Consider the following 22,443-nt stretch of genomic DNA (forward strand, 5'->3'; position numbering starts at 1 on the left):
TGAGCAATGTCCAAAGGAATTACCCTCTGAAGAAATCCAAAGGGTGGAGGATGGCTAGGTTTTCAAAGCAAAAACAATTTGTTACTATTTACCTCAAATGTGCACTACTGGTCCCTGAAAACGTTTTTATATGTTGTGTTTACTTGCAATTTCAAATCTAACTCATTGGATTCTGATATCCATTATGTACCATAGGAGACACTAGTTTCTCATAAAGCAGTCACATGCATTGAAGTTAGGATGACCAACTGACACACATGTATTTTTTGCACCTCAGAAACAGAACCACAATATAGTGCACATCATGCTTCCGCCTTCCTTGCTGAAGGACAAAACGCACAGTGCCAGGGTTTGGCTCCCACACGGGAAGAAAGCCACTAGTCCTCCGGCAGGACCGCGTCACCCTGCTGAGCTCCGACCTCCAGGGCAGGGTCCTCCTCCCGTCCTTCCGGGGCTGCCGGGGCTCCAGCGGGCCCCCGCGTCTCCCCCGCCGGGCGCCCCTCCGTCTCCGGGCCGGCCTCCTCCATCTCCTCCTCGGATGCATGGGGCTCCACCCTGGGGGCCGCGGCGTCTCCATCAGCACCGCTGACCTCCTCCCCCGCCTGCACCTCTGGCAGCTCCACCCCGGCCCCCTCGGTTGCCCCCGGGGCCCCCTCGCCCCCTGGGACGCCCCCGTCGCCAGCCTGAGGTGGAGACGGCTCCCGGCTGGCCCGGCCCTCCTGGACGCCGCTGTGGCTGCTGCTGGCGCTGCCGAGCCTGGAGGAGGCCACCACGGCCTTGACCGCCGCCTGGGGAGACAGAGAGGTCAGGGGTTACTGCACGAAAATCCCCGCCCGGAGGAGGCCACCTGGCCTTGACCGCTGCCGGGGGAGACCGAAGGATCAGGGGCTACTTCCACTGAAAATCCCAAATCAGGGCTTGATCTCAATTTTGCATTTAGGGAGTGTTATTCTGCTACTATTTAGTCTTGGAAAGTGTATGATTCCAAAATTGTCTAATGAAAACTTGTTTGAAGAATGAAAAGCAAAATCTGTTTAATCTCAGATTAGTGTATTTAGTCATCTGGAGGAAAGCCTAAATAAATGCACTTTCCCACGGATTGCCAATATTCAAAAACTTTAGTTGTGTTTCCCATAGTATGGGACACTACTTCCATGGATGTTAATAGGTACTATAAAGATAAGACAGTTCCATGGTCAAATTTGTTTGAGAATTCTGGGTTAAGTCAAGGATATTTAATCTAGGATATTTCAAAGTAATTTGATCATGGAACCCTTCATGTTTTTTAGCTTGTATCAACCAGTAAGCGACTGCTGAATACAACACTATTTTTGACCCCCAGCTGTCCTCTGAGATTTTCTATATGTATAGCTAGTCCTAAATACTATTATGTAAGAGAAAAACACTTCATCTCTATTCCATATATGTTCTATTAAAAGGGATACAATTTGATGGATAACTTTCCTATCACTTGAATTATTTTAATTTTACCAAGTATAATTATTTGCCTATATTATAAAATATAGCTTGAAAAAAACTGTTTCCCAATTTTAGCATATTCAGAAAGAAGACAACTTTCTTAATCAATATTAGTTTCCGGAACAACACTTTCAAGCAGTTCAGCCTTAATTAAATGGGAAGTAATGACAATGTATTTATTTGGTGAGTGAATCTCAACATCCCACACATTTCCCTTTATTGACAATGAACCCTGGGAACTCCCTGGCAGTCGTTGGTAGGAGTCAGTGCTTCACTAAGAGTCCCGAAAGCTGCCCAGTGCCATTTCCTCCCCCAGAATTCCCCAAACAGAAAAATAAAACCCACACTGAATTCTTACAAGAGGATAACAGAACTGAGGTTGGCTTTATACCATCACGACTGGGGTTTCAAAGCAGCATTTTCCCAGGTACCACAGGAGACAAGTAACAATATTAGATAAACAATAGCAGAATTATCTTTGATTAGCAAGATATGAGAAAAATCTTTTTTAAAAAATAAAACAAAATAAATGCCATCTAACCTTGAGCTTGCGCCGGGCATTGAATTCTTGGAGCTTCTTTTGAGCCGTATCCATGTGTACAAAATTGGCAGCTTTACCTGTGACCCACGGGTGCTGGAGAGCTTGAAAGGTAGTCAGCCTTTTCTTAGGATCCAACACAATTAATTTTCTGACCTGAAATGATAAAGAACCATCGACTTCTTCGGGAGATTTTCATGGTTACCGGGGCTTGCCCCTCAGCTGTGAACTTCTAGGTCTTATTTAATTTTCTTGGCAGTACACTAAATATACATTATTATTCTATCTCCTTGGCAGTGCACTAATATACATTAAACAACCTTTTTAAGTCCCCAGTGGTCACTGTTGGGATGGCTTCAGGCAGCAGTAGCTGAGGAGTCTGGAAAGAGTAGTGTGTGCAAACCAAGAGCCCAAACTGGCAGACAGATGCCCACAGATCAGAGAAACAAGGCTTGCCTTGCCTGTGAACTGCAAGAACTTTGAGTGGGAGCCAGCATCTGGATAATTCTAGGTTGCAACTTCACATAACTTAGAATTCAGAAGGTAAACTACATTTCAGGGGAGACGGATCATTCATGCAGCCATCATTCCTTCTGTGGGGACTGAAGGGCAAACAAAAGGGGGCAGGGTCATAGCCTTTATGATTACACCGTGATCCTATCAGTAGTGCTCTCTAAGCCCTTAAGGATAGGTTCAGTTCAGTAACTCAGTTGTGTCTGACTCTTTGTGAGCCCATGGACTGCAGCACGCCAGGCCTCCCTGTCCGTCACCAACTCCCAGAGTTTACTCAAACTCATGTCCATTGAGTCGGTGATGCCATCCAACCATCTCCTTCTGCCTTCAGTCTTTCCCAGCATCAGGGTCTTTTCAAATGAGTCAGCTCTTCGAATCAGGTGGCCAAAGTATTGGAGTTTCAGCTTCAGCATCAGTCCTTCCAATGAACACTCAGGACTGATTTCCTTTAGGATGGACTGGTTGGATCTCCTTGCTTTCCAAGGGACTTCAAGAATCTTCTCCAACACCACAGTTCAAAAGCATCAGTTCTTCAGTGCTCAGCTGTCTTTATAGTCCAACTCTCACATCCATACATGCTGCTGCTGCTGCTGCTAAATCGCTTCGGTTGTGTCCGACTCTGTGAGACCCCATAGACGGCAGCCCACCAGGCTCCCCTGTCCCTGGGATTCTCCAGGCAAGAACACTGGAGTGGGTTGCCATTTCCTTCTCCAATGCATGAAAGTGAAAAGTGAAAGTGAAGTCGCTCAGTCATGTCTGACTCCCAGCGACCCCATGGAATGCAGCCTACCAGGCTCCTTGTCCATGGGATTTTCCAGGCAAGAGTACTGGAGTGGGGTGCCATTGCCTTCTCTACATCCATACATGACTCCTGGGAAAACCACCGCCTTGACTAGATGGACATTTGTTGACAAAGAAATGTCTCTGCTTTTTAATATGCTGTCTAGGTTGGTCATAGCTTTTCTTCCAAGGATCAAGTGTCTTTTAATTTCATTTAATTGCAGTCACCATCTGCAGTGATTTTGGAGGCCCCCAAAATAAAGTCTGCCACTGTTTCTCCATCTATTTGCCATGAAGTGATAGGACCTGATGCCATGATCTTTGTTTTCTGAATGCTGAGCTTTAAGCCAACTTTTTCACTCTTCTCTTTCACTTTCATCAAGAGCCTCTTTAGTTCCTCTTCACTTTCTGCCATAAGGGTGGTGTCATCTGCATATCTGAGGTTATTGATATTTCTCCTGGCAATCTTGATTCCAGCTTGTGTTTCATCCAGCCCAGGGTTTCTCATGATGTACTCTGCATATAAGTTAAATAAGTAGGGTGACAACATACAGCCTTGACATACTCCTTTTCCTATTTGGAACCAGTCTGTTGTTCCATGTCCAGTTCTAACTGTTGCTTCCTGACCTGCATAGAGATTTCTCAAGAGGTGGGTCAGGTGGTCTGGTATTCCCATCTCTTTCAGAATTTTCCACAGTTTATTGTGATCCACACAGTCAAAGACTTTGGCATAGTCAATAAAGCAGAAATAGATGCTTTTCTGGAACCGTCTTACTTTTTTGATGAGCCAGCGGATGTTGGCAATTTGATCTTCCCATCAGGAAGCCTTCATAAGCCTCTTATCCCTTGAAGGAAAATGCCAGGAGCTGGGGTAAAAGCCTACTTAGAATCAAAGAAAAGGTGTCAGTAGTTTGGGGATATGGTTTGTTTAAAAGGACTGAATTCAAATGAATCATAGCCCATTCTGGGAGTTTTACCCCAATGGTGAGCATGAGCAGACAATGAATTGCCAGGAAGTTCAACAACCAAAATAATCCCCAGCCCTGGGCTCAGAGAAGTGACCTGGGATGAGGCAGAGATTACCTGGAGTCAGGAAGCACGCTTAAATCCTAACTTGTTCAAAGTCTCTACTTCTGTGACCTCAAAGACCCACATGTGTCTGACCTCAGACACCCACCCGCCCCTACTGAGTGACTATGGACACCCTCCTGGGCCCTCTTCTTACACAACCTAATTTCCACTCTAATTTCCTTGTAAACACATTCTTACAGGCATGCAACATTTTTTAAAAATTTATGTAATCCTATCTATACTCTTATCAATTAGTAACTTTAGTTCCAATTCATGAATTAGGGATGGAAGGAAGCTCAAAGATTTAGTGATTCGTGTAACTGGTGGGGGCTATATGATGGCACCCCACTCGAGTACTCTTGCCTGGAAAATCCCATGGATGGAGGAGCCTTGTGGGCTGCAGTACATGGATTGTGAAGAGTTGGACATGACTGAGTGACTTACTTCACTTTCACTTTCATGCACTGGAGAAGGAAATGGCAACCCACTCCAGTGTTCTTGCCTGGAGAATCCTAGGGACAGGGGAGCCTGGTGGGCTGCCGTCTATGGGGTTGCACAGAGTCAGACACAACCGAAGTGACTTAGCAGCAGCAGCAGCATACTCATACTAGGGTTTGTCTTGTCTTAGAATTTGTCCTGTGGCCACGACACCACAGTGCCTTCATGGTAGACAAGCTTTCTGAGTTTCAGTCTGCCGGTGTGTAAAATAAAGGACTTTGGATGACTTAAGGCATAAGATCTTTTCTAATTCTGAAAATCCAAAAACTGAACACAGGCTAACAAAATTAGGAAGCTAGTCAAATGAAGAATTAATATCTGGTTCTCCTTTCACTTTCTGTTTTGTAGCATTTGCAAAGAAATGTATGTGGGGTAGAGAGACTGCATTTGAAACTGGTAATCTTGAGATGTTTAGGCTTAAAGTCAGTGAGGAGGTGGAGGGAGCTGAAGAATAATTAAGAAGAAGAATGCACAGCAGTAACAGCTTTGATGGTGGTCAGAGCTATCATCTGTTGGATACATACACTAATAATTTCATGTAAGTTAAGTGATACCTAATCCTTAAAACATCCTTGACAATTAGATACTTCATGCTCATTTTCTAATCATGTTTCCTCTTCCCTATCATCACCATTCTCTCCTGCTTGAAAATACAAAGAATTTATGGAAAGCCAATTAGCATCAAAAATTTATATATGTCATCATTCATCTTTACATTTGGAGACATTGATGCACTGAGTTTTTAAGAAAGTTGTTGAAGATCAGACTCAGTGACCTCGTCAGGATTCAGACCCAAAGATGTGCCATTATCCTACAGCTCCGCTTACAGACCAGCTCCCCAAGCACCATGAGAGAACAGATGCAGGTATTGCTAATAAGTGTTTCATTTAGGGGCTCAAAGATTCCTTTAGTTCTGAAGTTATGTAAATGTTTTAACCAACAGGAGGTATAGCTGAATGAAGGAACATCACAGGTAACCTTCTTGTCCATTTAACCTTTTATCAGAGATAAAATGAAACAGAAGGGGGCTAACTAATGGGATTATTATTGAGTTGGTTGGTGATGGTTACTTAGTATGTATCATATCCCTTAATTCTTCCAAAGACCTAAAGACAGGTACCAGTACCATCCAGAGAAGAAAACCAAAGCACAGAGAGATCAGGCTAGCACAAGGTCAAACCTGCAACTATTAGAAAGGGGGTGCGGGGTGGGGGCGGGGCACTTGAACCCAGGCATGTCGGACTTTTAAGAATCCTTGATCCATTTCCCGACTGATGGTTTCACTCAACGAACATTTACTGAGCATGCACTTCAGGTCCACATGGCACTAAGATCTGGGCCCACCTGCTTCATCCTCTCCCAGAGCCTGAGCCTCATTAAGGAATACTTCTGAGCACAGCATATGGAAATGATGCTTATCGTGAAAAATGAGGCCCGGGGGAGGATCAAGCGGCAGGAGAAATGAGCCGACTGTGAGGAGAACGGCATGCCCCTAGAAGACCAGGTCTCCTCAACAAAGTCACGGCAGCCAGGGCTCGAAAACGAGTCACCTGTGCTGCCCTGTGACCCCTGGAGAGGCGGGGGGGGGGGGGGGTGGTTCTCGAGGGAGGGGACACGTGCCCACGCGAATCTGTGTGCTGCAAGGCAGAGAGCACACAACACTGTGAAGCCGCTTTCCTTCGATTAAAACACACTAAAAAAGATCAGCTACCCGTGTAAAGAGCTCTGTGTGTGTGTGGAGAGGAAGGAGGAGGATGACGGAGGGGCATCACAGGGCGGACGGAGGAGCAGCAGGCACATGGAGAGTCACGCTGCCGGGACTGGGGTCCGCGCTCTGAGGCCAGCCCTGTGTGTGTGTGTGTGTCTGTGTCTGTCTGTGTGTGTGTGTCTCTGTGTGTGTGTGTCTGTGTCTGTATCTGTGTGTGTCTGTGTCTCTGTGTCTGTGTCTCTGTGTCTGTGTGTGTCCGTGTGTGTGTGTCTCTTTGTGTCTGTGTGTGTATCTGTATGTGTGTGTGTGTGTGTGTGTGTGTGGTGGAGAGGAAGGAGCAGGGAGGATGAAGGGACAGCACAGAGCACCCAGAGTCATGCCGCCGGGACGGGGGTCCACGCGCCGCGGAGCAGAGGGGACCCCAGTCCCCAGTGAGGCCGCCCTCCGGGTCCCGCGCGGGGCGCGCACTGCAGACGCGCAGGAAGAGGCAGGGAGAGCAGGAGAGAGGCCGCGGCCGCGGACCGGGAGGAGGGAGGTGGGGGCTTGGCCCGGGGCTACTCGGTGGAGCAGACAGACGGGCGGACACGGAGATGCTCAGTAGAGGGGGCGCGAGGGGGAGGTGGCGATATCTTCGCATCGCACACACACTGCCTCTCTTCAGACAGTGCTGGAAAGGTCATGACCTTAGCAAACCTGTTTTCACAGCACACAGATGGTAAGGTGGAAAAAGAGCCCTGGAGAAGGGGTCCGGAAATCTGGACCCTTCCTTTCGAGCAATGCCTTTCTGCTGGGAAGCTGTGCGTCACTTCTCTGCGCTTGAGCAAACTCATCCTTAAAATTCAAGGAAGACTAAATGAGTCCTGAGATCCTTGGAGATCTAACCTTCTATGACTCAGAAGTCCATTTTTCATCATTTCTGTGTGGTTTCTCTCTAGAACAGGGCTCCCCACTCTCCGGGCTGTGAACTGGTACTTCCTATCTTATCAGCAGCAGTATTAGATTAGAAATAAAGTGCAAAATAAATGTGATGTGCTTAAATCATCCTGAAACTGTCCTCCCTATCCCCGGTCCATGGAAAAACTGTCTTCCATAAGGTTGGTCCCTGGTGCCAAAAAGATTGAGGACGACAGCTCAAAAGAATTGATGGTAAAAGCTTCAATGGCACCCCAGTATTTTCATTTTAGAACCAGTGGGCAACGCCCCAGAGGATAGGCCAGTGCCCCACCTGTCCTGAATGCAGATAAACTCCAGTATTACCGGAGGTGAGAAGTCAGTGAAACAAACAAAAAACCCAACAAAACGCACAATGACTCATGTATGGTAGTCATGCAGGATAGGACTTGTGTTACCATCAGGATATTTTAATAAGTTTCAACATTTGAAGAAATAATGTTGTTTTATTCAAAGTATAACTAATCTAAGTGACAGCAAGCCATTTTAAAAAAGAATTCATCTGTGTATGTTTGGAGTCACCCAGCACAGCTGTCTTCATAGCTTCATAGCTTACAGGTTCTATATTACACTGACCAGATGATAAAAACTCATTAATTAACAAGCAGTAATTTGTAATTTGTGATAATTCAGCTAGAGATGATGGAGAAGGCAATGGCAACCCACTCCAGTACTCTTGCCTGGAAAATCCCATGGATGGAGGAGCCTGGTGGGCTGCAGTCCATGGGGTCGCTAAGAGTCAGACACAACTGAGCGACTTCACTTTCACTTTTCACTTTCATGCATTGGAGAAGGAAATGGCAACCCACTCCAGTGTTCTTGCCTGGAGAATCCCAGGGACGGGGGAGCCTGGTGGGCTGCCGTCTATGGGGTCTCACAGAGTTGGACACGACTGAAGCGACTTAGCAGCAGCAGCAGCAGCAGAGATGAATCAAACATATCTTTTTTCATTATCTATAAGGAAAATTAGTGTGCATTGTTTTCTTAAAAATACTATATAATTAAAAAGAAATAAGCTACTAAACGGGATTAATTTTTTAAATGGCACTGTCCATTAATTAGTTAAAAAAATGAATGTAAGGCATTTTATTTCCTTTTGTTTCAGTCACACTTACCAGATCCTTGGCATTCAGAGATACTTCATCCCACCAGGGGGAGATAAAGTAATATTCACAATTCAGAATTCTCCTGAACATGAATTGATCACCTCTCTCATCATAGAATGGTTCAAATCCACAAAGTCTAGGACAAAAGATACAAGATAAAATGCCTTTAAAAGCCTCAGTGTATGTCACCAATTTTTTGCAGAAATTCAATACTGTCCTTTTTAACAGCTTCCTGTGATGAATGTATGTCTGCTAAGCTTAAGTGTGTAATTGCCTTGTTATAATTCATTTATGATTATATAAATATACAATCATGTCTTCAGGGAAGTAAAAATAGATACAAAATCAATTTAAGATTCCTACAAAAAGTTATAATCATATTAATAATTATGATACAAAGCAATAATAATATTATAATAGCTAACCCTATTACAAGCATAATGCTATAGTGCTATTTCCAAGTGTTTTTTTTCCACCAGGAATTGAGAGGACAGATTGGAGTTCTAATTTATCATAACATGGAAAAGTTAGGATTTTGAGGATAAAAAGGTTAAAAGGTGCAAAGAAAAGTTGTTAGTCGTTTTTCTTCAGTCCTTTTCACTGAATTCTTCCATAGAGATGAAAAAAGTATTGGGTTTCCATCCCACTCCAGTTTGGGTCTCAGAGTGAACACAGACAGGAGCCTACACGGCCGGAGGGAAGTGCCTTCTGAACTGACTGCAGCGGGCGACGCAGCCCAGAGGACCGCCGCAAGGCACATGAGCCTCGCTTCTGAACATCGCAAAGACATCTCACCACGATCACTGTCACCTTCCAGCACGGTCACATAAAAATGTGAGAGGAAAGAAACAGAACCACGCTTGACATGAAAAAGAGAGACAGGAAAAGTGAGCTGCTGGTGGGACCACCAAGCCTCTAATGCTTACAGGTGGGGGGAGGTTCTAAATCACTCAAGACCAAAAGGGAACTGTAAAAAAAAAAAAAAAAAAAAAAAGTCCTTGCCAGGGCGTGTGTTTCACGTGACAAAGAATGAAGGAAAAAGAATGAACACAGTAAGAAACATTTCCCCATGTCCTTCCATCAAACTGGCCCAGCTGCTGCAGAGCGTGAAACAGTCCAGCGGATGCGGACGCAGCAGGTGTTTAAGAGTAAGCCGTTTCTCCTGCTCTTTGGCTCAGGGACCATCCTGCTCGACAGTCCTGGTTTCTTTCAAATACTGCAGAGCCAGCCGGGTAAAGCCGAGGCTCAGGAGCACCGAGGCCGGGTTGGGCGCCCCCCCGCCCCCCGCCCCCGACCCCGTGCACTGTGGGGCCCCCGGGGAGACGCCGCTCCAGCAGAAGAAGGCACACGGCACACCCCGCCCGGCGGCCTCCTCCATCAGACACGACCATCCAGTGGGGGCCCCCCAAGGAAGACGCGGCTGCAGCAGGGGAGGGGGCACACGGCCACACCGCGCCTGCAGCCCGGCCTCCGGCAGACAGACACGGCCGCTGCGGGGCCCCAGAGAGACGGGGCTCCAGCAGAGGGAATAGGGAGGCGGGCACACGGTCACACCGCGCCCGGCGGCCTCCTCCATCAGACAGGGCCGCTGCCCGCGAGTCCCGGGAAAGCGGCCAACCGTCCAGGCTTAGTTGAGGAAACTCGCACGTTCCGTCTTCCGGAATTTAGAGGGAAAAATGACAGCTCTGCAAGTGGGGCACTCAGACGCCTTCCTGTCATGCTGGACACGTCGGCAAACCTGTGCGCCGAGACGGGGTTAGCAGGTTAGGTCATTAGCCTGAAGGGTGGGGCCGGGAGGCGCAGACACGGAGCAGCAGGCGAGCGCGCTCGGGGCACAGTGAAGAGCCCGATGCTGCGGGGCGCCACGGGACAGGACGCAGCGCTGAAAGCTGAAGGCGAGAGTGTGAATCTCCGATGTTATCTGATTCTGACCTGAAAACCACAGGAGTTGCTTTTGTCTGTAGGGATAAAGGGCTTAGGTTTAGAAGGTAGAAGGAGCAGAATTCTTCTGAGAAACAACAGAATGGCCTTCATGTCCAAGCTACTGTCATCCTTAGAAACAGCACGGTCATAGCACAAAATACCTGGGTAGAACTTTTAATAATAATAAAGGAGGTACATAAACCCAAGGGCACAGTCCACTGTAGAAAATGTTCCAGTGAGCCTTGCCTAGTAGACTTCATCAATCATTAATGGACTACAGAGTAAATAACAAGTCCCCAGTCTCAGGGGCTGACAGAAGTCGGACCAGAACTAAAGGATATTAGCTGTGAGCCGCACCGTTAGCTGCTACCACTTACTCAGCCAGCAACTTTCAACTAATGGGCTTAAGTGAACTATGGGAAAGAAACCTGATAGATTTTTAAATTATTTTCAGGGTTATAATAAGATGCTTCTCCAATAGTCACATTTTTTTCTCTTCACGTTCCCATGTTAGTGACATGGGAGTGTCATTCATTCCATATTTCAGGTTTCCAGGGCAAATGCTATTAAATTTCCTACCTCGATCTCTCTGTTATCACATATCCTTAATTCTTCAACCCCTTTTATCACATTTCAGTAAGAAACTCTACTTGGGTGGGCACGTTTACATTTTAGGGGCAAATATGAAGCAGTATTTGTAGTTCAGTTTTTCAATGAACATCATTAAGCATAATATGTCACCCACACAATTCAGGAGACAACCTTCTTCCACAGCACAACAGTGATCTTAAATGTAAGCTGAAGGAATTCTATGACATGACCTTATGAATTCATTACTAATGAATTAAGCACTAAGTATGGAAAACAAATTACCTAAAAGTTTGCACTTTCGTAAGAAAAAACATGGTTCCCTAGCTCTCTCAATTCTTTTCAAACTTTAATACATCCTGGAAGTGATCACTGAAAATATCTTTTGACATTACATAATAGCAGATGACTATTTTATGGTGTGCTTGTTAAACCTTTTTATGGTTGCTACTGACCAACGTATAACCCAGGTGAACTCAAGAGTTTGCTAACTTGCTTGGAAGTCTACCCTGGTTACCCTCTTCCTAGCCCATATTACCTAGACACTGCACTTTCTAAGATCACTATTAAATTAACCAAACCAAACCTCTTCCTACTATGGACTGCACTGTGTTCTCCCCGATCAGGACGTTAGGCCCTGAGCCCTGCATGATGGCATCTGGAGATGAGGGCTCTGGCAGTTAAGAGAGTTCGATGAGGCCACGAGGGTGGGACCTCGTGCTGTGATCAGTGCTCTCACGGAAGAGGGACCACAGAACGTGCTTCCTCTTCCTGCCTTGGGAGGATACAGGGAGAAGGCAGCTGTCTGCAGCCAGGAAGACCGCTCTCACCAGGACCTGAGCTACTAGCACCTTTGACCTCCAGAACTCCAGGACTCCACTTTTGTTTCTGTAGCACCCAGTCTCTGTGTTTTGTTACAGAACCTGAGCTGCCTAATTCACTTTCTTCCACACCCTTCAAAATCTCTTTACAGATTTGAATAATACAGGTTTCAACAATTAACTTGGGCTTCCCAGGTGGAAGGTAAAGAATCCACCTGTCAGTGCAGGAGACGCAAGACATGTGGGTTCGGTCCCTGGGTTGGGAAGATCCCCTGGAGAAGGAAAGGGCAACTCACTCCAGTATTCTTGCCCGGAGAACCCCACAGACAGAGGAGCCTGGTGGGCTACAGTCCATGGGGTCGCAAAGAGTCGGACACAAGAGTGCACATGGCACATGCACAACAATGAACTCTGCAGTACCCTCTAAAGTGAAAGTGAAGTTGCTCAGTCGTGTCCGACTGTGATCCCGTGGACTGTAGCCAGGTTCCTCTGTCCAGTATCCTCTAACTGACAGCCAAGTCCACTTGCTTTGATTTAAGCTTTGGAGCTCAGTGCGGTTTGCTTTTGCAGCTGTTCTACAGGCAAACCTTCCTCTCCAGACACTCTCCCATCACTCTGGACTATTTCCTTCATATTTGTCCGCAATTCCATCATCTCTTTGGCAGACTGAAACCCATTGTTTATTAGTAGACAGGAGCTTAGAAATGGAGCTGGAGATACCAGACAGTGAAAGATTTAGCCCCCCGCCTTTTTTCTACCAGAGAGAAGTTTTCTCTGAGTTCAGGGTATTATACTAAAGGTCCTTGAGAACTTAACACATATAGGAAATAAAACTGATAGCCAAAATGCCTTTAAAACATTCCTGATAAGACATATATAGGTTTGGGATTGCTTCAGAGGTTAAAGAACCATTTGTCCCTTAAAAAGGAATAATACTCTTATCATTTGGATGACCTGCACATAAGTAAAACAAGAGCAAGTTTAATAGGTGGTTTCATGCTCATTACTACCATCAAATAATGAATTGTTCCCCAGTCTGTGATACACTGCATAGTACAATGAGACACAGCGAAGCCCTAGACCGAAGTTCTTGCCCCAAGAAAACTACAAAACATGATGCTCGTTTCCCGAAAATTCTTTCATTAACTACTCTTAGCACATCATAGAGAACCACAAAAAGGTAAAAGGAATCTTGCTTTTTTTATGAGGACTCTAAGTACTTGGGCTTCCCAGGTGATGCTAGTGGTAAAGAAACTGCCTGCCAAAGCAGGAGACATGAGAGACAGGGGTTCGATTCCCGGGTTGGAAAGGTCCCCTGGAGGAGGGCATGGCAACCCACTCCAGTGTTCTTGCCTGGAGAATCCCATGGACAGAGAAGCCTGGTGGGCTACAGTCCATGGGGTCGAAAAGAGTTGGACAGGCCTGAGCAATTTAGCATGCATGCACACATAAGTAACTAGAAGACACTATTGCAAAGGGAAACAGTATGCTTAGAGATCGCTTCTATTCACTTACAAAATGTAGGTGATTATCCCCACAGACCACATGTCCACCTCGGGTCCGTAGGCACAGCCTCTAAGGATTTCAGGTGCTGCAGAAAGAGTGAAAACGGTGTTAGAGCTTAAATTCAATGTTCACATTTTAGTAACAAGCAATGGAGAAGAAATGAGTTCATCAACAGAAACTTCAGAACAGGTTTAGAACCAATCTTCTCTCCTCAAACCGAAGTACGAGGCTACAAATTCTTACGACAATTTTAGTGGAAAAGATTATAGTCTCTCTGTGTTTGGGGTACATAAAAATAAACTTACTAACTTTAATATTCTACATCAGAACATCATGACACTTTTCAAATCAGATAGCTATATCTGTACTACAAAGGGAGCTTTGTACACAGAAAAGAAAGAAATCAAAGTTCAGCATAGGAAGAGATAAGAGGCACAGTCAGGCCGCCTGAGGCCTGAGGTCTCCGTGAGCCTGTGTTTCTGACTGCGTGTAGGGCAGGGGCAGGGCGGACGGCGAGAGGGCTGGACAGTCCAGCGCTGGAGGGCAGACAAGAGCCAGCCCAGGTCTCGGCGCTGAGAAGCACCCGCGCCACAGAGCGCGGCTGTCCGCGGTCCCTCGGTATTAAGGGCGGAGAGAGGGCTTCCCTGCGCGCAGCCAGGCCGCTGCTCGGCCTGAAACGCAGGTCTTCTCCGCCCCGCAGCGGCCCACAGCGTAGACCCAGCTGTGAAACAGAGGCTGAATGGGTCAACCGCTTGCCCTGAGGCCTGGAGGTGGTGTTTGCTGACCCCACTAATAACGGAAAAAAACGGAGAAGTGAGAGCTCTGCTCTCTGTGCCGAAGCAGGGCGCAGGTCTACGGCCCAGAGCAGCCCTTTTCTATTCTGAAGAGATGTGCTGCGGGGGTCCGCGGGGGGGCCCCCTGGAGAGGAAGCGGAGTGCTGAATGTTCCCCGAGGGCGGCCCTGGGTCTGGGCTCCGCACGCCTTCCCTCGGGGCGGCTCCGCGCGGCCTGGGGATGTCAGGACTGGAGGACACGCCAAGGGGAGCCTCTGAAGGAAGCTGTCCTCAGGGAACCCCGAGTTATAGAGAGGACACCGCGGTCTTCCCTCTGACGTCTTCCTGCTCTGTTTTCTTCTCTCAGGATACCCTCCCTCCTGTAGAAACTGTCACATAAGACGCAGGAGGTGAAGGGCCTGTGGAATGGGCCTGCGTCCTCGAGCTCCGCGCGGCAGTTCAGCGGGAAGCACCCTTTGAGGAGCGGGATCTGGGCTCCACGGGCGTCTATTCCTAGAACAATTTCCTTTCGAGACTTAAATTAACATAATTAAGAAAAATGCGCACTCAAAGCCAGTACCACCCTCTCTGCCAGGCTCGTGCGCATCCCCAGAGCCATCTGGACCCCACAGACGGTCTCTCTGGGGCCCAGGGGCCTCTGCACTGACCTCCCACTCGCAAACGCCTTGCTCAGCGTCGGGCGGAGGAGGCTGAGGTGAGGCTGCAGCTTTCAGAAGGGCCACCTCCGCCGGGGGCTGAAGGCGCGCACATGTGGCACAGTCAGAGCCACGTATCCTCCCCAGGCCAAGTCCCACACCAGGGAAGCATCATCAACTCCATACTGACATTTAAACATACACATGAAATCACTGCAGATGGTGACTGCAGCCATGAAATTAAAAGACGCTTACTCCTTGGAAGGAAAGTTACGTCCAACCTAGATAGCACATTCAAAAGCAGAGACAGTACTTTGCCGACAATGGTCCGTGTAGTAAAGGCTATGGTTTTTCCTGTGGTCATGTATGGATGTGAGAGTTGGACTGTGAAGAAGGCTGAGCGCCGAAGAATTGATGCTTTTGAACTGTGGTGTTGGAGAAGACTCTTGAGAGTCCCTTGGACTGCAAGCAGATCCAACCAGTCCATTCTGAAGGAGATCAGCCCTGGGATTTCTTTGGAAGGAATGATGCTAAAGCTGAAACTCCAGTACTTTGGCCACCTCATGCGAAGAGCTGATTCATTGGAAAAGACTCTGAAGCTGGGAGGGATTGGGGGCAGGAGGAGAAGGGGACGACAGAGGATGAGATGGCTGGATGGCATCACTGACTTGATGCATGTGAGTCTGAGTGAACTCCGGGAGTTGATGATGGACAGGGAGGCCTGGTGTGCTGCGATTCATGGGGTCGAAAAGGGTCGGACACGACTGAGGAACTGAACTGAACTGATGAGATGCTGAGAGTCTCATATTTTCTGGGTCTTGGTTTTTACCTCTAGTAAATGAATTGCACCAGCTAATTTCCAGGTTTCATCTGGGTTTCATATGCTGTCATCCAAGTGAAGGAAGAGTTGTTGAGAGTCCAGGCAAGAAAAGAGGACGGGTGCTCCCCCTGTGCACCTGCTGCAGGACCCCTCCTGTAGAGCCTCTGTGCCTGCCGCCCGAGGGCACCCATCCCCAGCTCCGGGGGGGTCCATGCCCAGCCCGCGCATGGGGAGGCACCTGCAGAGGCCAGCAGGCTGTCTTAAAGGTCCGGGGCTTTCCCTGACTTTGATCCTTGTAGCTCCCAAGTCAAGGGACCCAAAGGAAGCGAATACTATAAAACAAAGTCCTTTTTGAAACCATGTTACAGGGTTTTAGTTGGTTTTACCCGATGTGGCAATATCTGACCTCCCTTCCCAGCACTGGGTGCAACCTTACTTGCCAGAGGCAGCTTATGTCCTTGTGAGGCATTATGCTGCAAGATGAGTAAACTGGTGGGATGAAAAGCTAGACTTCCCATGTGAGGTTGACTGAGACGAAAGGAATACAGAATGTGTTTGTCCTCCATAATAAATTTCTCTTAAAAAGAAATTTTAAAATGGATTTATTATATTCACTATCATAATATAAAATTTGGATAAAATCAACCTAAATACCTAGACACAATTAGATATTAATACACAGTAACCTTTAAATATTTTTGATCACTAGTTAATAGGACTGTAACTTCAGAGCCAGCAGAATACATTCTTGTAATCTATGTGAACCCTTTCCAAGTGCCAAAAGCTTTTCTAGAATAAATTTCAGTCTCTGGCACATCAGTGTTTCAAGTCTCCTACGTATCACATGTCCTGGAGGGTAATTCTACATATTTATGATTTTCTTAAGGGTTAGAAATAGTTGACTACTTCCAATTCAGTTCAAGAAAAGGTATCAACCAGTCTACCTTTTAATGCTATTCATACAGACACTCCTGGAAGTCCTTCATATATTTTCTTATCTCATTGCCAAAACAAACAAATAAACAAGCAAAATGCAGGGGCAGGGGAATCAAAAACATTCAAGGTGTACTACAGTTGTTTTTTTTTTAACATGTATTTTAAATGATTTAGAATTTTTTCAGAAATAGTTAATAATCATTCATTGATTTTCCTGCCTGTCTTCTAAGTAGAGTCAAGTTTTCTGCTACTTCCTAAAGTTACCATCATTCATGTTATTGCTCATTAAACACTAAATGCTACAGAACTCCCAGGATACCTGACAGTGTAATGTCTAGAGATTGAAGGTATATACAAAGATTGGAATGAATTTATTTTAGTAAATAAAATCACTGTAACTTGAAATGGTTCTAAAATAAGCAAGATTAGGTATAGCCTGTGACATTTGACTGATGCTAGGTTTTCCTTCTCCTAAAGTCCTAAGAGAAAAATAGAGGGATAATTTGAATGACTGACTCTACCTTTTTTCTTTGGGGCTCCAAAATCACTGCAGATGGTGATTGCAGCCATGAAATTGAAAGACATTTGCTCCTTGGAAGAAAAGCTATGACAAACCTACACAGTGTATTAAAAAGTAGAGACATCACTTTGCCAACAAAGGTCTGTCTAGTCAAAGCTATGGTTTTTCCAGTAGTCATGTATGGAGGTGAGAGTTGGACTATAAAGAAAGCTGAGTGCCGAAGAATTGATGCTTTTGAACTGTGGTGTTGGAGAAGACTCTTGAGAGTCCCTTGGACTGCAAGGAGATCCAACCAGTCCATCCTAAAGGAAATCAGTCCTGAATATCCACTGGAAGGACTGATGTTGAAGCTGAAACTCCAATCCTTTGGCCACCTGATGCGAAGAGCTCATTTGAATCCTCATTTGAAAAGTCCCTGATGCTGGGAATGATTGAAGGCAGGAAGAGAAAGGGATGACAGAGGATGAGACAGTTGGATAGCATCACCAACTCAATGGACATGAGTTTGGGTAAACTCCTCGAGTTGGTGATGGTCACAAAGAGTCAGATGTGACTGAGGACTGAACTGAACTGAACTGACTGAACCTTCATTTTGTTGGTGCCCTAGATGAGCATGATCCCTTCCGACCTACCGAGTTAAAACCACAGAATGGTATTCTTTATTGGAAGACTTTTTCAAACTGTTAACTGTTTTTGAGAAAGCCCAATCCAAGGGAAACCAGGCACAGGAAATCAAGAGGTTTCTTTACTCACTCATTCAACTGATGATGAACTGCATTTGTTAAGCACATGCCGTGTGACAAGTGCTGTGGGTCGTGGTGGGGAATGAAGGGGCGTTACAGAGAACAAGTCTCCACTACCACAGAGAAAACCACACGAAGAAACATAGACTGGTAACCGGAAGTGCTTGGAGGGAGAGTGTCTGTAACAGAGGGTTGACCTGGTCAGAAAGATCAAGAAAGGTATTCAGAAAGTGAAGTTTAAACACATGTGGAAGATCTAGAGAAGCTAACCAGGCAAAGGGAGAGAGGTAGTGGCTGAGCAAACAGAGAAGAGGGCTCCCTGAAGAAAGCAAAGGCAATGAGACCGCTCAGGGAGGAGCCGGGACTCGGGAAGGGAGGGGTCAGCACGGTGCGGCTCCCCATGCCAGGCGGGGCCCCAGGGCGCCCGCAGGCAGGTCAAGGCCACTGCGGGTTCCACTTCATCAGAGCTTTGTTGTTGTTGTTGTTGCTCATTTGTGTTTAAATTCTCTCCTACATTTTCATTTTAACCATTCAAAACCTATAAGAAATACAGCCAATATTTTCGAATAACTATAAATGGAGTATAATGTATAAAAATTTTGAATCACCATGTTGTATACCTGAAACTTATGCAATACTGTCCATCAATTATACTTCAGTTAAAAAATAGAAAAGATTTATTTTCACCTTAAAGCCCGAATCTGACTTTATAGAAGTACCGCGGACAGACACAGTGGGGCTCGCAGTGCAGAGGCTGATCTTGAATTCAGAGACTCCTGGGCCACAGAAATCCACGGCACCCTCAGCACCTAGAAACTCCTCTAAGCACTGCCCCTGGGGATTGAGCAGGAGGAGGGAGAGCCTGTTTGGACCTTCTCTGCTCCTTCCTGCTTCCCAGCTTGGCCAGGAGGACCCCGAGGAGGTGCCTCCAGGGCGCCTCCTACAGGCTCACAGAGCTTACCAGCTCCTACGGTGCCCACGGCAGGCTTTCCTGAGCATCAGTACCGTGTGTGGTCCTCTGTTACGGGGTCACATACATTTGGCAAGAATCAGGAACAACCTTTTCAACTTTGTCAAGGGCAGTTTTTGCTTTGACAGTAGAGAAGACAGGTAACGTCTGAGTGCAGTATGCTGAATGCTATTACAAAGGTGTGGACCAGACCAGACTGTGACACAGCTGAAAGGCTTCTGGGGCTGGGGGTGGGGGTGCTGCCTCTGGCCAGGAGCAGACGTGCGGGTTTACTGCAGTGAACCTCAGAACACTGCCATTCTATACACGCCTTGCTGAGAACACCTCGGACACTTCAGTTATTTACCATTTGCTAGTGTAGAGCAAGAAAAAACGTCTGAAGGATGTTTTGAGACATAAGTGATAGGCCCTTTATGTTCCAACGCATCCGCTCTATTTTCCTTGGCTCTTTTACACTCCAAACATCAGTCAGTACAACTCTCACTGTTCCTCATTTCAGCTGTTAAAGAAGTCTTCCTTGCCACATGAATCATATGACATTTCTTTTTGTATAAATCTTATAAATGGATGAAGAAAGAGCCTGTTTATTTTTCTCACTTCACTTTTTTGTTTTTTAAATGATACCCTGAAGAGAAAATCAAATATCCTAGAATACCTAGTGCGTTCAGAAGCAGACAAAAGAAACACGACTTATTTTTATCACCCTGTGAAAGTTTCATTTCTATGAAAGTCACTTTTCTGTGATTCCCTTGACTTGGAGTAATCACTATTTGTTCCAAATCTTAATCATACTGAATCTCCTGGTCACTTTAAAGCTGTGATGGATGCTGGCTGAGGGATAGCAAAGGAGTGTCAGTTGAAAAGCCATCTTTCCATTTTTGTGGGAAAAGGCAGAGTATACATAAATACACCATATAATTAATTATCTCATCCTAATAGTAACATTATATAAGAACCTCTTTTTTATATGACAATAGAGATATAAAGTGATGGATTTAGCGTTCAAACTGTCTCATGTTACGTTGGCAAATACTGTGCTTTTCTCTAAAGGAACTATACACCTCACTGATAATTATCAGCAATAATTCTTTTTGAAACGTTTACTGTTTATTTTATGCTTATCCTTTCTGTAGCAAACACTCTAAAATGGAACATCCTGTGGGTGTTGAGGGCCCACATGGCGCATTTTAAGCGCCTCTCCTACCCACGCGCCTCAGTCAGCTCTCGACCCCTCTCCTCGCGTGGCTCCACCCTCACATAGGCAATAACAGAGCCGAATCCTCACAGCAGGCGATTCGCGGGGCGGCTGGTTCTTTCTTGAAGTGGCCTCTCACAATTATAAGGAAGAGGGCATGGAGAATGATTTGCGATACTGAGACCAAGAAGTTAAGGATTTCCAGTACATTAGAAGATTGTCTGTAAGGCGGACACAGAGACCAGACCCACGGACGCAGAGAGGGGAGGGGGAAGATGGGATGAAAGGAGACAGGAGCACGGGAACATACACACCGCCGGGTAAACAGAGCCGGAGGGGCCCTGCTGCGGCGGGGAGCGCACATGCCAGCTCGGCGAGAACCCGGGGGTGGGCGGGGACCCTGCACACCCACGGCCCATGCACGCTGATGCCGGCAGAAACCAAAGCAACACTAAAGCAACTGTGCTCCAACTACATAAATGTATTTTAAAAAGACTGTCTCTAAACTAAAGGGAGCAGGAGAAGTGAGGGGGTGCCATTGGTGACAATCTCTTTAGACTCCATTTTATCAGCCATCTCAGGTCAAAATATACTTGGTTAAGTGCTCGTTTGGCAACTTAGTTGACAAATACAGAACGCATACAGGGATTCTGTGGGAATACCACTTAATACTGTACAGGTGACCAGGACGTGTGCAGGGCTCTCCCCTCTGTCCCTGTCAATGGTGCTGACCCTGCAGGATGCACAGGCAGGTCTGGGACCATCTCCCACGCGAGGGAGGTGGCTGCTTGTATGAGCCCCTTAGCTGCTGGCAGCTCTAGGTGTTAAAACATGGATTTGTGCGCTGAGCCCCAGACTGGTGTCTTACACAGCTATTCATTCCTAGCTCTGCCCTGCGGAGTGTCTACTGTTGGACCGTTTGAATGGTAACGAGGTCGCCTCTTCTCCCTGGCCTCCTGAAGGCGATGCTGCCTGGATGTCAGTGGGATCACTTCTTTTTCTGCTCGAGGGATGCTGGACAGTCTCGTGACTTTAAGTAGCACCAACACACTGGTACCAGCAGCCACACCCTGGCTTCTGAACCTCAGACACATCCGCCGGGGTGTCACACAGCACCCCACGGCCAGCAGCCCTGCGCCTGCTGCTCGGGAGGCGTTCCGCCACAGGGAGGGCAGCTCTGGGGTCTCAGGCCCCCTGTCCCCTGCAGTCACACGCCCGCCAGCCGCCTCCTCGCGGGCCGGCGCTCTCTTCCTCAGGCTGGCGCGCTTAGTCCCTGTCCCTGGAATGTTCTTTCCCGGGTGTCTATACCACGGGCTCTCTCCCTGCCCTCCTCCAAGGCTGTGATCTCCTCTCCCGTGAAGCCTTCACGGCTTACCCTGTTTAAACATTAACTCAGGCTTGCAGCACTTCCTGTCTTCTTCCCCAACTCTAGGTTCTTCCACAGAAATTCCTTTTATATAGTTTACACATGTATTCTGTTTATTGTTTGTCTTCTCCCACTAAAATTTACCTTCCCTAAGGAGTTTTTTCACTGCTCTATCTCAAGCACCCAGAACAGTGCCCAGTGCATAGTAAGAACTTAGTGAAATTAAATGAAAAAAGACTGAAGTTCCACAAAACACCCTTTCTTTAGGTCTGTATCAGACAATACAAAGTCCCAAGAGACTCATTTTCCTCTCAGTTTAAAACTTCCCAAACAGCTCTGAGTCCCTGTGCTCTGCAAGGTCAACACCAAGATCAGTGACACCCCTGCTCACCACTCCTGGCTCGTCGCCAGCTTCATTCTCCCTTTCCTGGGCACCTCTTCATCTGGACCAGGCGCTGCAAGCCTGCCTGGGACAGTCTGCACTGGCTCAGGGAAAGGAGATGGGATGTGCAGGAAGGGGCAATGGGTTTGGGCCAGCCTGCTGGGCGTTCTTGCCTCCCTCAAGCCTTTCCTGCCCCGATCTCACTGTCCACGAGCCTGGGGACCATCTGGCACACAACAGCCAGTCAGGGAGACTTCCAGGCAGTGCACGTGACATTGTACTTCATACTTATTTTTTACAGTGTTTTTAATTTTTTTAAAGTTCATTGAAAAAGAAAGTCATCATTGTGGGTATTTAATTAGTTCTCAGGTGATATAATTCCCTACATGATTAGAATACCAAGGTAATTGGCTACTCTAATTATTTCACAGTAGCAATTTAATCTTCTAGAAATGAACAAAGACATGAAACTATTTTGTAAGTTTGGAAGATGGCGGTCAGGGAGACCACTTTCTCCCCCACAAATTCATCAAAAGAACATTTGAATGCCAAGTAAATTCCACAAAACAACTCTGAATGCCGGCAGAGGACATCAGGCAGC

General features: G+C 46.7%; 1 protein-coding gene across 2 annotated transcripts in view; it reads right to left on the reverse strand.

Moving 5' to 3' along the window:
• Window positions 1–229: 229 nt before the first annotated feature.
• CAMK4 (calcium/calmodulin dependent protein kinase IV) overlaps window positions 230–22,443 on the reverse strand; it is a 270,053-nt gene continuing 247,839 nt past the window's right edge. For both annotated transcript variants that reach the window (XM_027545453.1, XM_027545454.1), the window contains exons 8-11: window positions 13,492–13,567; window positions 8,654–8,780; window positions 2,021–2,173; window positions 230–788 (exon numbers count right to left, since the gene is read on the reverse strand). In XM_027545453.1, coding sequence (XP_027401254.1) covers window positions 378–788; window positions 2,021–2,173; window positions 8,654–8,780; window positions 13,492–13,567 — 767 coding nt within the window. In that variant the 3' untranslated portion in view covers window positions 230–377. The remainder of the gene's footprint in view (window positions 789–2,020; window positions 2,174–8,653; window positions 8,781–13,491; window positions 13,568–22,443) is intronic.

Source organism: Bos indicus x Bos taurus, chromosome 7 (assembly GCF_003369695.1).
Source record: "Bos indicus x Bos taurus breed Angus x Brahman F1 hybrid chromosome 7, Bos_hybrid_MaternalHap_v2.0, whole genome shotgun sequence".
Lineage (NCBI taxonomy): Eukaryota > Metazoa > Chordata > Mammalia > Artiodactyla > Bovidae > Bos > Bos indicus x Bos taurus.